This window comes from Heterodontus francisci, chromosome 1, assembly GCF_036365525.1.
Source record: "Heterodontus francisci isolate sHetFra1 chromosome 1, sHetFra1.hap1, whole genome shotgun sequence".
NCBI classification, from domain to species: domain Eukaryota; kingdom Metazoa; phylum Chordata; class Chondrichthyes; order Heterodontiformes; family Heterodontidae; genus Heterodontus; species Heterodontus francisci.
The window spans coordinates 166,577,322-166,592,627 of NC_090371.1; the positions used below are offsets into that span (position 1 = coordinate 166,577,322).

Consider the following 15,306-nt stretch of genomic DNA (forward strand, 5'->3'; position numbering starts at 1 on the left):
ACTCAGCAGGACTGGCAGCATCCGTGGAGAGAGAAACTGAGTTAACATTTCAGGTCGATGACCTTTCATCAGAATTGGCGAATGTCATGCTAGGCCCCACCTGCCAAGAATGAGACACATTTAATTTTGTCATTAACATTTATTTTAAACTGTTACTGGAGTGAAGAAAGGACTTGTTAAACAGATCAGCCGTGATTGGAAAATACATTTGCATATTAACAGACGGTGCTTGGAAGGACAAAGGACCATTCCCTGACATATTCAACCCACAATGGACCTTGATCACCAGGTATTGTGTGGAAGAGGTTCATTCCAGAGACTGCTAAGGTGATACAATCCAAGATGTGGTCAGACCAGTTCATCACATGACTAACTTTCTTGGCAACCTGGGTTTTTCTGAATTGTACAAACAGTTTGAACTCAGAAATGATACCATTTGTTACTCTTTTAAATTAAGTTCACATGCTAACATCTGTTTCCGGTGAAATATTTAACCCCCAGGCAATGTGGAGAGTGCAAGTAGGAAAGAAAGTAGGAATAAGGAGTCACCTTTGCATCACATCCAGAAGGGTGGCAAAGTGGCGCAGTGGTTAGCACCGCAGCCTCACAGCTCCAGGGACCCGCGTTCTATTCTGGGTACTACCTGTGCGGAGTTTGCAAGTTCTCCCTGCAACCGCGTGGGTTTTCGCTGGGTGCTCCGGTTTCCTCCCACAGCCAAAGACTTGCAGGTTGATAGATAAATTGGCCATTATAAATTGCCCCTAGTATAGGTAGGGGGATATAGGGAAGGTGGGGATGTAGTAGGAATATGGGATTAGTGTAGGATTAGTATAAATGGATGGTTGATGGTCGGCACAGACTCGGTGGGCCGAAGGGCCTGTTTCAGTGCTGTATCTCTAAATGAATAAAAAATAAATGAATGCATGGTAGACCATAGTCCAGAGAAGCTTTCTTGTATGATAGTAAGTTGTGGCGAGTATTCTCCTTCACATTCTGAGTCAGATCATGCAGGAGATTTAGATAAATTCCACTGTCCCAGGCAGTACAGTGGCGCAGTGATTAGCACCGCAGCCTCACAGCTCCAGGGACCCGGGCTCGATTCTGGGTATTGCCTGTGCGGAGTTTGCAAGTTCTCCATCTGACCATGTAGGTATTCGCCGGGTGCTCCGGTTTCCTCCCACAGCCAAAGACTTGCAGGTTGATAGGTAAATTGACTGTTGTAAATTGCCCCTAGTGTAGGCAGGTGGTAGGGAATATGGGATTACTGTAGGGTTGGTACAAATGGGTGGTTGTTGGTCTGCACAGACTCGGTGGGTCAAAGGGCCTGTTTCAGTGCTGTATCTCTAAATAAATAAATAAATAAATAGTGATCTTCTTTTATAAGTAGCTCTGAATGGTCCAATTTCCCACTCCCGCCCACCAACGCTGATGTCAGTCCTGCCATTGCTGAAACGTTTAAGTGAAGTCTGGGAGTTAAAGTTGCCTGGGCCACAAACTGAGCTTCCGCAGGGGATTCCTTCCTGCTTGTTCTGAAGGCCACCCAGTAAAAATTGAGGCTGTATGAATCTCAGCTGGTTGAGAGTTAATTCTCCATTTTCCAGGAATAGCATTGTTTCAATTCTCTACCGCTGGTGGGCAGTTGAGAATGCAGCCCTTTAAATGTCTGCAATAGCCCATTAAATAGCTGATGCAGTGCTTCAAAATTCCTGTTAGCGATCTGAGTTATCCCACACACAGCTTGTTGGAGATTGCTCTGATTAGAAATTTATGAAAACATTAAATTTTTCTTGGGTGCAACCATGCAAGAAAAGCCAGCAGAATCTCCCAAATGGTGCTTTTCCTAGTTGAATTATGCACCAAAAGAACTGTCTACCCTTGTGTAATGTATTTTTAATATAACAGTTTATGAACAGTTCATGTTATTCTTTACAGTATACATTCTACACAACATAATCATGCCAGTAATATTTGTGAGATACAGTCTACGAATAATTCCAAGTCATTTTATTGCACCAACAATTTGGATTATCCAATCATTTTAATGAAGCAACATGTATAATGCAACAAATTGGGGAATGTAGTACTAAAAACGGAATTATCAGATCATTTGAATTTGGTAATTTTAAAATCAGGGAAGTGGAGTATATTGTCAATTCCAATTTTAGGATTGAACATTGAAATGATGTATATTCTCCCAACAGTTAACAAAGACAACAAAGCATTAGTGTAGCTTTGATAGAATTGGGCCCCAGTTCTGGCAATGTCTCACATTATTTACATTACCTCTGCAAACAGCTGAATAAAGTGCGTACAGCTGGTTTAAGATTCTGACTAACCATGCACCTGGTCCATGACTCTCTCTGATTCATGCTCCACTGATTGACCTGCCCCACCCCCAAAAAGCCAATTTTTAAATTATATTTTAAGGTTGTTCAGATTTTTCTAAATGGTAGATAGATTACGGGTAAAATTGCTCTTCGTCGGGAGTGTGAAATGAGCTCATAACAAGTCAGCAACCCCTTTAACACCTCACCCATTTTTCTTCACCATTGACTTGGGAAGAGCAATTTCATTTAATCATTTTTAAAGGCTGCTTTAATACTGTTTAAAATGAGTGCTAAACTTCCCAAGAGACTGCAGTTGGGCCTGTATTCACAGGTTTAAATGTATTAATAATAAGCCTCCCAAACACAAATCCAGCATAATCATATTTGCAGCAATATCTGTGAGATCAGGCTAAAATATACATATCATACACTTGAAGAACTGATGGGGGCTTTCACCACTACATTTATTTGTTTTGCTCTCTCACTTATATCTATGAGAAAAAGAATTTAACCCAGAACCAAGTGTCCTCCGGAATATGAGATTCCTTAAATTGGATTGTAATTGATCTGTTCCAGCTGTTTTCTTTGTTGCAAGGTATACATGTATAGTTTGTTACATACAAACTCAGTAATATCCTAAGATGTGCTCCAAGACAGTGTGGATTTACAGCATGCAATCATATACAAATGTCATGCTTTTTGATCAAGCTAAACATGATTTATGCATTACATTTTTACTTGTGGTATAAAACAAAGTACAGGATAAGGAAGACTTATTCTACAAGACCTTAAAGTTACAGCATAATGGGTTAGTATTAAATTCTTTTGTCTCCTATTGCACAAAGGTGTTCATTCATTTAAAATAAATGGAATAAGTTTCATTAAAATAGCAAACAGAGAAATTTAATGCATAAGCAATGTTTAATACGTAAGCTAATATATACTTTACTATGTACGCTAATCATCACATCACATGATTCCAAGTTCCAGTGAGCTTCTTGAGTGTAGATACAATAATGTCACAAAGACAATCTCCATAAAGCATTATCAACAGGGTATTATATTTGTATTTGGTACTTTAAGACATTTCAACTTTAAGTTTGCTTTTTAGATTGCAATTTATGCAACAAGCACTAAGGTGTTTCAAGTTCTGTAATCTATCATTGTAAATGCATAAACATGAACTGTATGTCCAAAGTTCTGGAACACTGTGAAAGATAGCAAAATATGAAATGTATTTCATTGAATGAGCACTGACCTGAAAGCTCAGAAGTAAACTCAGAATGAGTTATAATGTGGTTTACGACTAGATATAAATTTCATACTCTACTGACCCCCAAAGCATGTTCTGTTTATAACAGTTCATTGTTTGTTGCTTTGTGGTTTGGAAAAAAACCTGCCGCAGCAATGTGTTTTTTTTCCTTTTTTTTGCAAATCTTTCATACTTTCTCTCCTTGCTAGTTTCTCTATTTATTCCCCTCATGCCCTCTCCAACCTGATCCTGTCCATGAGACCCACCTCCTGTTCCCTCAACCCTATTCCCACTAATCTGCTGACAATCCAACTTCCCTTCCTGACTGCATGTAAGCTGATACTGTTAACAGTTCCCTCTCCTCGGGTACTGTCTGTATCTCCAAATCTGCTGCTATCACCCCTCGCTCAAAAAAAACAACCCTTGACTCCTCCAACCTCACAAGCAACTACCCGATCTCCAACTTCCTTTTCCTCACAGGTCCTTGAATGTGTTGTCACCTCTCAAATCTGTGCCCATCTTTCCCAGTACTCCATGCTTGAATTTCTCCAATCAGGTCACCACCCTGCCACAGTCCCAAAATGGCTTTTGTCAAAATCACAAATGACATCCTATGTGCCTCTGACAAAGGTAAGCTATCCCTCTTCATCTTTCTCAAACTGTCTGCAGCCTTTGACACAGTTGACTACACCATCCTTCTCCACCATTGTCCAGCTGGGTGGAACTGCAGTCACCTGGTTCCATTCTTATCTGCAATGGCTTCTCTTCCTGTTTCTGCACCATTCCTCCGGTGTCCCTCAAAAATCTAGCTTTGGCTCCTTCCTCTTTCTCATCTACATGCTGCCCCTCGGCGACCTCATCTGAAAACACATGTTAGTTTCCACATGTATGCTGATGACACCCAACTCTACCTCACCACCTCCCTCCACTGTGGGGAGACGGTGGTGTGGTGGCAATGCAACTGAACTAGTCATCCAGAGGCCCTAGCTAATGCCCTGGGACATGGATTCAAATCCCACCATGGCAGCTGGTGGAATCTAAATTCAATTAATTAATAAAAACCTAGAATTGAAAGCTAGTTTCAGTAATGGTGCTTTGAAAGTACTGTCATCAATTGTCATGAAAACCCATCTAGTTCACTAATGTTCTTACCTGGTAATTCCAGACCCACAGCAATGGAGTTGACTCTTAATTACCCTCTGAAATGGCCTAGTAAGCCAGTCAATTGTCAAGGGTAATTAGGGATGGGCAACAAATGCTGGCCTTGCCCACATCCCACGAAATAATTTTTTTTAAAATCTCCAAATTGTCAGACTGCTTATCCGACATCCAGTACTGGATCAGCAGCAACTGCTCCAATGCAAAATTGGAAGGACTGAGACATTTGTTTTCTGTCCCTGGCATAAAGTCTGTTCCTTAGCCACCAACACTATCCCTCTTCCAGCAACTGTCTGAGACTGAATGAGTCTGTTCCCAACCTTGGTGTCATATTTGATCCTGAGATTAGCTTCTGACCACATATCCAAGCTGTCATTAAGACTGCCTATTTCCACCTCCCTAACATCGAGCAATTCCTCCCCGCTTCAGTTTATTTGCTATTGAAACCCTCACCTTTGTTACCTCTAGACTTGACTATTCTAACTTGCTCCTGACTGGCCTCCCACATTCTACCTTCTGTAAATTTGAGGTCATCCAAAACTCTGCTGCCCATGTCCTTGATCGCACCTAATCCCGTTCACCCATTACCCCTGTGCTCGCTTACCTACACTGTCTCATGGTTAAGCAAAGTTTTGTTTCTTTAAAAAAATTCCTACCCTTGTTTTCAAATCCCTCCTTGGCCTGGGCCATCCCAATCTCTAATCTCCTCCAGTCCTACAACTCTATGAGACATCTGCGCTGCTCCAATTCTTGAGCACCCCCAATTTTAATCACTCCACCATGGTGGCCATGCCTTCAGCTGCCAAGGCTCTATGTTCTGGAATTCCCTCCCAGAACCCACTGTCTCTCTTCCTCTCTTTTCTCCTTTAAGATGCTGCTTAAAACCTACCTCTTTGACCAAGCTTTTGGTCACCTGCTCTATTATCTCCTTATTTAGCTCAGTGTCAAAGTTTGTTTGATAACACTCCTGTGAAGCACCTCAGAACATTTTACTATGTTAAAGGCATGATATAAGTACAAGTTATTGTTTTGTTGTTCCCTGAAAGGAAACATTTTCTTGCCCAGAGGACAAGCAGCAGATCAGAGCTCATGCTAGCTTGCTATTGGGTGGGCTAGAATAACCCTGCTGTTTTGCCATCCAATTTCCCTTCCTAGTTGCTCAGTGCTTTCCATGATGATGCAGCAGAAACTGAGAACCCCTCATGTAAAGAATCACAGGCATGAACTCCTGTTTTCTGCCTCTCAGTTAGTGGTGCTCCATGGCACTTCACCATCTGTTTTATATTACAGGTGGAGGCGGTGTGTGGATTGAATGCTAGTTGTTGCTATACACTAATTCTGGAAAGGAATCGATGACTGAATTTACAGCACTAAAATCACTCCTTTTCACATATTACTTATAATATCTGATGTGCAGTTTGGGAAACCATTTTTATTCTATTTCATATCTAACCCACCACCCATCCACCCCTACCCAATCCGAGGTGGACATCTACTTTAAGGCCATATTCAGACCATGCCATTACTAAAGGATTAATGATTGTAATGGTATCACTACAGATTTATTGAATTATAATGTACAGTCCATTACGAGGAAATAACAGCGAGTGTGTATCATCTAAGGGCAGGAGGGGCGAGTGAGTACAAAGCATGAATCATGCCAATGGCACCATAAAGCAAATAAGTCAAGCTAAAGATTTATTGTCATCTTAACCACCTCTCCAACCCATGTTTGATTCTGTATCATTACTTTTAGTATTTCACTGTTATTTTGAGGCTTATAAAGGTCAAGGATATTAGTGCTGAGGGACAGCACATATATTGATTATGGCAACATCAAGCTCTAAGTCATTGCCAGATGTGCAGTAAAGCTTCCATTGTTCTGCAATGTTACATATTAACTATAAAAACTGAATCTGACCAGTTGCTGCTGGAAGGCATTCTCACCACCACCCCACCATCCCCACTACTTTGATGGTTCAGGAGAAGTGTGGTAACACACACTAAATGATTACATTTGGAACTACAAGAATTAATTTCATAATAATTCACTGCAGATTGACAGTAGCTTTTTGGTGGTACTGTGCTCCTCAAGGTCAGTTTTCAGTACTGGGATATGGAACACCCGTCAGCTTCTTCTGTCCTTAAGTCAACTATCACACGGGCCAGATACAAGGTGAAGCTCTGTGTACAATTAAGAAAGATTTTCATTGTCCGCCATTTAACAAAACAGTAAGTTGTTTTTGATAAACGGATTTGTGCTTTTATGATACATAGTGGAAATCTTCCCCAGATCTGTCTTAGAGCAGCAGCCTCTACTGCACCAGGGCGAATTTTTCCATTTCCCACACTGGCACTCCACTCCTTATGATTTTATGAAAACAGCACTGTTAATAGAGGCAATTTATGGCAAAAGATGGGCAGTGTTTAACTATGAGTCTACTCCCATTTGAAGCCAATTTAGGACTGTCACAAACTCATTGCAGTTATATATGACTTCAGTTATAATGCTTCATCTAATGTTATTAGAAACAGATGCTCCCACCCGCTTATCCCAGCATCTTACCAGTGTGGGTTATATTCAAACTCAGATTCCAGTGGTGTAAAGAAATTATGCTGACCCATTATGCCAAGTGCTTGAAGAAAGTACCCAAAATGGAAAATAGTGCTGACATCTCTCATATTGATGATCAATGACAGTTATAAATGGATATCCTGAAGTTATTTCAAGGTGGTAATCTAATTTCAGGATTTTTTAAATATTTGATCTTGTAATGTGGGCAACATTGGCAAATCACTGTTTGTTCCACATTCTTAGTTGCCCTTAGTGTGGGACTTGAATCACGTGAGGCCAGCCCAGGTAGGGGTGGCAGTTTTCCTTCCCTGAAGGACACTTGTGAAACAGTTTGATTTTTTTATGACAGTTCAGTATCTTTGCTGGTCATTTTCTGGCACTAACCCACAAATTGTCAGATTTATTGAGTTTTACTATTTACAATGGTCAGATCAGAATTCACAGCCACTGGTGTACTCGTCCCCTATCATAATCCCAGGACCATCTCATCCTGATGGTATAAGTGATGTGAGCATCACTTTGTGGTTTCTAGCTGCTTATATATTGCTCTAGTGTCCTGCTAGTGCTGCTGACGCTAATGTGCAGATCTCACAGAGCAGCAGCAGTCCATTTTAAACTGGGATTAACAGGCCAATATCTTGGCACTCTAACAAGTTTACTTGTGTTTCTGCTGACTGCACAAAACTATTGTGTGGGAGTTGGTGACCACAGCAGAGCATGAAGCACAATATTAAAACAGCTTATGACACCTCTAAACCCCTCAGTAAATTTGCGAGATAGTGATCAATCCCCAATGTTACTTTTAAGATATGCCGTCTTACGTTCGTAGTTAATAACATTATGGGCATAATTGGCGTCAGTTATACTGCACTAATAACCTATGACCAGTAGCTGTAGCATGGGTCCTTACCTAAGGAAAATATACTTGCCTCGAAGAAGTGCAACAAAGGTTCACTAGACTGATTCCTGGGATGAGGGGGGTGTCCTATGTGGAGACATTCAGCAGACTAGGCCTACATTTAGAAAAGAGTTAGGAAAATGAGACATGATCAAATTGAAACATATAAAATTCTTAAGGAACTTGACAGGATGTATGCTGGAAGGATGTTTCTCCTGGTTGGGAGTCTAGAACTTAGAATTAGAACATTACAGCGCAGTACAGGCCCTTCGGCCCTCGATGTTGCGCCGACCTGTAACTGGGTGTTACAGTCTCAGACTAAGGGGTCTGCTATTAAGGACTGAGATGAAGAGGAATCTTTTCATTCAAAGGATTGTGAACCTTTGGAATTTTCTATCCCAGAGAGCTGTGGATGCATTGGGTATATTCAAGATGGAGATTGACAGATTTTTGGATTTCAAGGGAATCAAGGGATATGGGGATAGCATGGAAGGTGGAAGATCAGCCATAAGTATATTCATATTTACATGAATGTGCAGACCACCCATCAACTTGAAACTATTATGCTAATACTGGGGTAAACTGGCAGGAGCATCTGTTTCTAATAACATTAAAAAGACTGCTGCAAGTTTATAAAGTGCCCAGGGCCTAAACAGACTGCTTAAGCACTTTATAAAACTGGATTCAGATATCTTTGGAGTTATACTTTATGCAGTACCAAGTCCAAATGGTGTGAGATGATTTGCAAGGTGGACTGGGTCGGGGCAGTTCACACTCCTTGGGTTAAGTTTAACTGTCGTCAGACCGAAGCTTGACTCCAGTGTTATGCTATGCTACCATTTTTTCCTTAATGTGCAGCTGAAACAGTTTTGCATTGGTGATAAAACATTTGTCTGCGCAGTTTGATGCGTAAATGCAGCTTGTTATGGGGCGCAGAGCCCGACAGAGCAAGAAAGTTCCAGTTTCATGGTTGCCCTCTGTATGCCTGCTCCCAGAAGGTTAATAATCAGACTGTACGTTTTCTGATGCTTAGTCATTGACCTGTAGCTGGGTATGTTAATTTGAGCAGATAGTAGGGGATTGAACTGTGGGTGACCAGAACCCATGGAACTGTACTCCCAGTCTCCTTTAGAAAAGCAAGAATAAAGAGAACAGTCCGAAAATATGACATCACAATCCCTACAGCCTCCTTAAATAAATCAAGTTCCATCCCAAAAGTTCAAGAGTTGTAGAATTGAATAACTTGTGCAAAACAATTGCGCTCTTAGCCGTAGCAGTTGAAACTACCAAGGAAGCCGCAGAGTTGGGACTCTGTCTCCCGGGTATTATGAATCCTACGCTGCAGATTGAAACAAAGCATCACAACCAAGAATCACCATCCGCTTCCTCCCCTCGACTTGGAACTTCCCAGGCACCTTCACCCGCTAATCTCGAAATCGGAGTTACGTGCATTGCAGGAAGTTACTTGGCGTAATCACAAGAAACGAAGCAGACGAGTGAGTAAGTGGGATGAAGCAGCGCCTGGGGCACCTCGTTACGGAAAGGAGAGCGTCAGTGGGAACGCACGGGCGGGTCGAGCGAGGGTGCGAGGCTCAGATTCGCCAATGAACAGAGAACAAGCGCTTCTGTCAGTCTTACTTGTGCGGCCGAAGCCCGGACTGTCTTCCAGCGAGCAGTTCCAGTGTTACGTTCCAGCTGTGCCTGGGGTGTGTATGTGTTTCTGTTGGTGATCGCGTACTTCCAGTCCTCTGAGGGAAAGAGAGAGAAATTATCAACAGTCGGTTTGATTTTAACAGCAAACTCAGCTTGCGGCGAACGGCAGCAGCTTCAGAAGGGAAGGATTTACCGCTCGCTGCTATGCGAGACTCGTTTTTGAACCGTGGCTTGTGAAGCAGACTTGTGTCACAGGTAATGCAGGTACCGAATTGTGTACTTTTTCTCCTTTGTGTGTTTTTTTCTCTCAGGAGTTTTTTTTTAAGGCGTTGCATATTTTGTCCATAGAAAAAGCAGCAGATGAGGCGAGTTGTTTCGAGGTTGCCTTTACCTTGCTTTAAAAAGTGGAAGTATTATTAGGTTGCAATATGCTTATTTTTAAAAAAGGTTATTTTGCGTTTTGCGACATTATTTATTCAAAACTTTTGAACCAAAAAGGTAGTGCTACTTTTTTATTAATTGCAATCTTATCAATTGTTTTAACCATTTGAAGTCTGAAGTAATATTGCTGCACCAGAATAAAACGGCGATTAGATTTGCAGGATATCGAAGGGGTTTGTGTGCCAGTATCTAAAATAAAAACAGAAAATGCTGGAAATAACTCGCCAAATGCGTTAGTAAGGAGAAAAGAGAGGTTAACGTGTAGCCGGTGACCCCTTTCTCAGAACTCACTGTTTTAAAGGTGTCTTGTGTATGATACCTTACTGATGTTTATAGCATAATGTCGAAAATTGGAGACGCCTCTTTTAGTACTCGGCAGTGAGAGTCACTGTTATTTTGCAGTCTGTAAGTGACCAATTTGTTTATGATTTCTGGACTAATACGATTCCGAAGTACATTGGTGCATAATTGCGGTTTTCAGGTTATATCCATCCAGTTCAGTTTACATCAACGCAGTGGTTTTAAAAAGGAGTTTTCGCAGGACCTTAAATCTCATTAAGCTACTTACAGTCCGCTCAATGCAAGATGCCCTTAACTTAAGGCAGGGTAACTTGCCTTGATTGAGTTTTAATAATAGATCCGCTTAACATCCTCCTTGCTCCCGTGATAAAGCCAGATGTGGGTTAAAGTTTCTTCGTATGTTATCTCCAACGCCTCAATTCTATACCAGCAGCAAGGTTTGTAAAGCAGCCAGTTTCTACCCCTTTGGGTAAGATTGCCCAATTGCTATCGTTTTTGTCATTATAGACTTGTGGCTGTTGGAGATTGATGGGGCTGCCCAAGCTCATTTCACTTCCAGTCTATCAGACTGTGCCGGATTAAGATCACTTGGCAGAACTGAGAAAACGGATCAGCTGCTACCTCATTCTCGTCAATTTCAGAAATTGTGATGGAAACAGGACGGTGTTCTTTAATTGGCCATAGTCGTTTTGAAGATTGCAAGGGCTATTACTATAGATTTCTGAAGAGCTGTACTGAGTCGGTAGTCTGGGGTAGACTTGCTCGGATTACTGTATTGAGCGTCGATTGAGATCGAACCCCTGCTATTCATCCATTCAACTGTACACAAAGAAACACTGAAACGTGGTCAACTTATTGAAATTCTAATTTTAAGTCTCTTCAGTCGATGGCCTTGCATTTTCACTCGTAAATAACTAAATAAAATGAAGTGCATTGACCTCTTTCTGACATGGTTGTGCTCATTAGAATGCTCTAAACTCCATGTCTAAAACAAATGCTATGCTATTACAGTAAAATGCGTTTCTGGCACAGAGCCTCTGCCCACTCGCCGCCATCCATCCAATCGCGGGTCATTCTTCAGATCTGACTCTTGTTTCCCAGTCAGAGACACTTCTATTCCAACTAACCTAAATACGCCATTGCTTTACTTCCTTGAGCTTTAGATCTCTTCCTCCTCCCCCACCGAGGTCAAAGTGTCGCCGTACCACTATCTTGCTGTTTTGAAGTCCCATATGTATTACACGGGCATTTCTCACCGACGGCTGTTAGCTTGCAGAAGACTTTATAAAGCCTTCAGTGTGACATGTTGTGCATTCTGGATTTGGGCTCACAATGGATCGCGAGCCTCGACTTCAGCACAGCTGAAGACAGATGCATATAAGCAAGAGTCAAAGAGGTTCGTAAGCAGCCAATTGCTGTTGTGCTTGGCCTCTCCTGGATTGACCTCAACGTGTTGGGAATTCTTCGTTTCTGGTCTCATTAATAACTATAGGAAATGGCAGCAGAAAGCGCTCTATTCAGAAGATTTTACCCGGTGCATAAATCCAGAATGCCCATTCATCATTCACTGTCCTCCTACCGCGCCCTGTGAAAACTGCACCCTATGAAAAGGAATTTAAAAATACCAAGTGCAATGTTTGGGGGAACTGACCTCCTCACTAGTGTCAAGCAAAAGTAAAAGAAAGGAGCTTTTGGTGGGCGCTTTGCTCCAGGAGAGCAATGGTTGTGTAGATGTGGTTGCGAGGTAGAATGGAATGTTAACAAACTCGTTGTTTTTAACAGTTTTTTTTTCTTTCAGTAGAAACGAATTCGGTTAAAGCCAAAAAAGGGAACATTTACTTAGCAGATCTTTCATGTCGCTTCTTTTCCCTAACCCGCCTTTCTCCCCAAAAAAATTGCTGTTGTCTGAACAGTAGTTTTATTGTTGAATAGGATTAGTCCGTAAATTCATGCGAGCATATTCTGGGAAAGTGCTGATATTAAATTCCATTAGCAAGCAATTCTGTGATCATTTCTGTTAGCCAAAATATTATCCCATTTTTTGAAATAAAAACGGAGAAGGCTAAAAGTACATGGTATCTAGTGGGACCAGGCCAGTTTTCAGTTCTGAGGAATGGTGCTGCACCCTAAACCCGAATTTGTTGTTGCTTCACCTGTTTTGTTTTCCCTCTACATTTGTATATCTCCAACATTTCTACTTTTATTTCATATTTGTTTTATTTGTAAGTTACATGTTCAGGTGTTTTCAATATGCTTCTCTATTGAACCACACAATGGAGATATGGCATAAGTTACAGTGTTCGCCCTGGATAACGTAAATGGACAGGCTTTAAAAGACATGAACATCTTGGTGGAAAAGTACTAGTTTTCTCTAGGCTTCATGAATGTCACTACTTGTAAATGCTCTGTTAAAATGAGTCATATTTACTAGTGATAAGACACATTTAAACACGTTTTTTCTTTTTTTTCTAGTGAGTCCAGGTCCCAGAAGAATCTCAGTATACTCCGAAGAGTTTCTGTGCAGTTCCATGTGGAGTTTACTCCGTACTCCCTCCGCTGGTTTAATAAATCCAGACTGAAGTCTTCCGTTATGGCTACATTGTTTCTGGGGCTTTTTCTTTTCCTGCTCCATCCGGTAGTTGTGCCTTCCAGGCCGGCTTTTCATCTTAACCGCGTTGTCCCGTCTCACGCCCTGCATTACTTGTTACAAAACAACCGTTTCAGCCACAACATCTTCCAGCCGACTGTATTTCCCAACGGTACCATCCAGCGACTTCCCCAGACCATCATCATCGGAGTGAGGAAAGGTGGAACCCGGGCTCTGCTGGAGATGCTGAACCTCCACCCGGAGGTCAGAGCCGCGGAAAGTGAGATCCATTTCTTTGACTGGGAAGGGAATTACCAGAAGGGTCTGCAGTGGTATAGCCGTCAAATGCCAATCTCCTACCCCCACCAGACCACGGTGGAAAAGACCCCGGCCTATTTCACTTCACACAAAGTGCCTGAGAGAATCTACAACATGAACCAAACTATTCGACTTCTTCTAATACTGCGAGACCCAACGGAGAGAGTTATATCGGACTATACTCAGGTATTATTCAACAGGATGCAAAAACACAAGCCGTTCCAGTCGGTGGAGGAGCTGCTGATTAGAGATGGTCAGATCAATGTTGACTACAAGGCAATCAATCGCAGTTTGTATTATATCCATATGCAGAACTGGCTGAAGTATTTCCCCCTCAGCCAAATACACATTGTGGACGGGAACAAATTGATCAGAGACCCCTTTCCAGAAATGGAAAAAGTGGAGAAATTCCTGAGGCTCTCGCCGCGGATTAATAGGTCCAATTTTTACTTCAACAAAACAAAAGGATTTTACTGCCTCCGAGATGGCGGGAGGGAAAGGTGCTTGCATGAGTCTAAAGGGAGAACACACCCGCAAGTAGACTCTGCGGTACTCAACAAGTTACACGGCTTCTTCAATGAACCAAACCGGAAATTCTTCGACTTGGTTGGCAGAACATTCGATTGGCAATAAAGTAATGTGTCTGCAGATTGCAACTGATTTTTTTTTTCTAAAAATCCATTATATATAATGTACAAAATTATACTGAAATAGTAATTTAAGTGGATTTCCTTAGAACGAGTAATTGTACAATATTACAAGTAGACCAATCTTTTATTCAGAGTTAGTTATATTTTTCTACATTGTCGCATAAATGCTGTAAAAGCTTAACTTTCCGATATGAATTCTATTTGTTTCATTAGTTATGCAAGGGAACTGCTACGGAGATATCAGTATGTTTAATGGAAGTTAGTAGGGGAATTCGAATCAGTATAATCTGATCTTCCGCGGAAAAAAGGCCCGAACTATGGCGTTTAATGTTGGAATACTATATATCTATATAATCCTTCTTTATGCTTTGCAAGAAAGTATTCTTTTCCCCAAAGAGTGCAATATTTTGGTCGAGTTATGTTATTCACAAGATGTTGCACAATCGCTGCTGCTGTTCGTGGCATTAAGCACTTCCCACAACTGGACAGTAACAGGTTCTGAGCGGATGGCAAGAGTTTGATGTGTACATCATTAAACTCAGCGCCATTTATATATTTGCTACTAGTTCCCACGGTATTTCAATTTTATTTTAGTTTTATTTATTTCCGCGGGAGGGCGGTAAATATGATTTTTTTGTATTGAGTATCCATGCATTCTTGTTCTGGATACTATCTTTTTTTTGTAAACTACGGAATTTTCCGCTAATATTGTACTAACTAGACATAACTATGAAATAAAGCAACAGTGTTTGTAACATGGAGATCTCTTTTATTTACCTTATATCATTTATATTCGCATTTACAAACTAATTTGAATTAGAACAAATTAAATTGCAAGTAAAGCAGAATTTGGCTCACAACTTTCAACTCACCCAGCATAATCAGGACTTTCAACTTCAGGACCCAGCAAAACTTGGAAGTAGACTCCCGGCTGCTCCATTCCCCACCTCTGATAGACCCCTGTTGACACATCTCCACCTTGTGCAGTATGTTCACCTCCATGACGAAATCACATTAAACCCAAAGGGAACTGTAGCAGCAGACCCAGACTGTTAGGTAATGGTGAAGAAAGGCAAGAGGTACAAACAGAGACACTAAAGGCTCATTCACGGAATGTGGGTGTCGCTGGCAAGGCCGGCATTTATTG

At 41.4% G+C, this 15,306-nt stretch overlaps 1 protein-coding gene and 1 long non-coding RNA gene across 3 annotated transcripts; one reads left to right on the top strand and one right to left on the bottom strand.

Annotated features, from left to right (window-relative positions):
• Window positions 1-1,912: 1,912 nt before the first annotated feature.
• On the bottom strand, window positions 1,913-10,520 carry LOC137373171 (uncharacterized). The gene is made up of 3 exons (XR_010975610.1): window positions 9,849-10,520; window positions 8,242-8,325; window positions 1,913-6,921 (listed from the first exon to the last, which is right to left on the bottom strand). It is a non-coding gene; the product is annotated as an uncharacterized lncRNA (long non-coding RNA).
• Window positions 9,426-14,914, top strand: LOC137373153 (heparan sulfate glucosamine 3-O-sulfotransferase 1-like). Of its 2 annotated transcripts, none has more exons than XM_068038022.1 (2): window positions 9,426-10,118; window positions 13,077-14,914. In XM_068038022.1, the coding sequence occupies exon 2, from the start codon at window positions 13,195-13,197 to the stop codon at window positions 14,140-14,142; it is 948 nt and encodes a 315-aa protein (XP_067894123.1). In that variant the 5' UTR covers window positions 9,426-10,118; window positions 13,077-13,194; the 3' UTR covers window positions 14,143-14,914. The 2 variants fall into 2 exon arrangements, with proteins under 2 accessions (XP_067894123.1, XP_067894116.1); XM_068038015.1 differs by lacking the exon at window positions 9,426-10,118 and adding an exon at window positions 11,768-12,000.
• Window positions 14,915-15,306: the final 392 nt, after the last annotated feature.

Coding starts and splice junctions, on each gene's coding strand:
- LOC137373153 (XM_068038015.1), top strand. CDS start 11,837: ATGTATTACACGGGCATTTCTCACCGACGGCTGTTAGCTTGCAGAAGA. Junction 12,001..13,076: donor TATAAGCAAGAGTCAAAGAG/GTTCGTAAGCAG, acceptor TTTTTTTTCTAG/TGAGTCCAGGTCCCAGAAGA.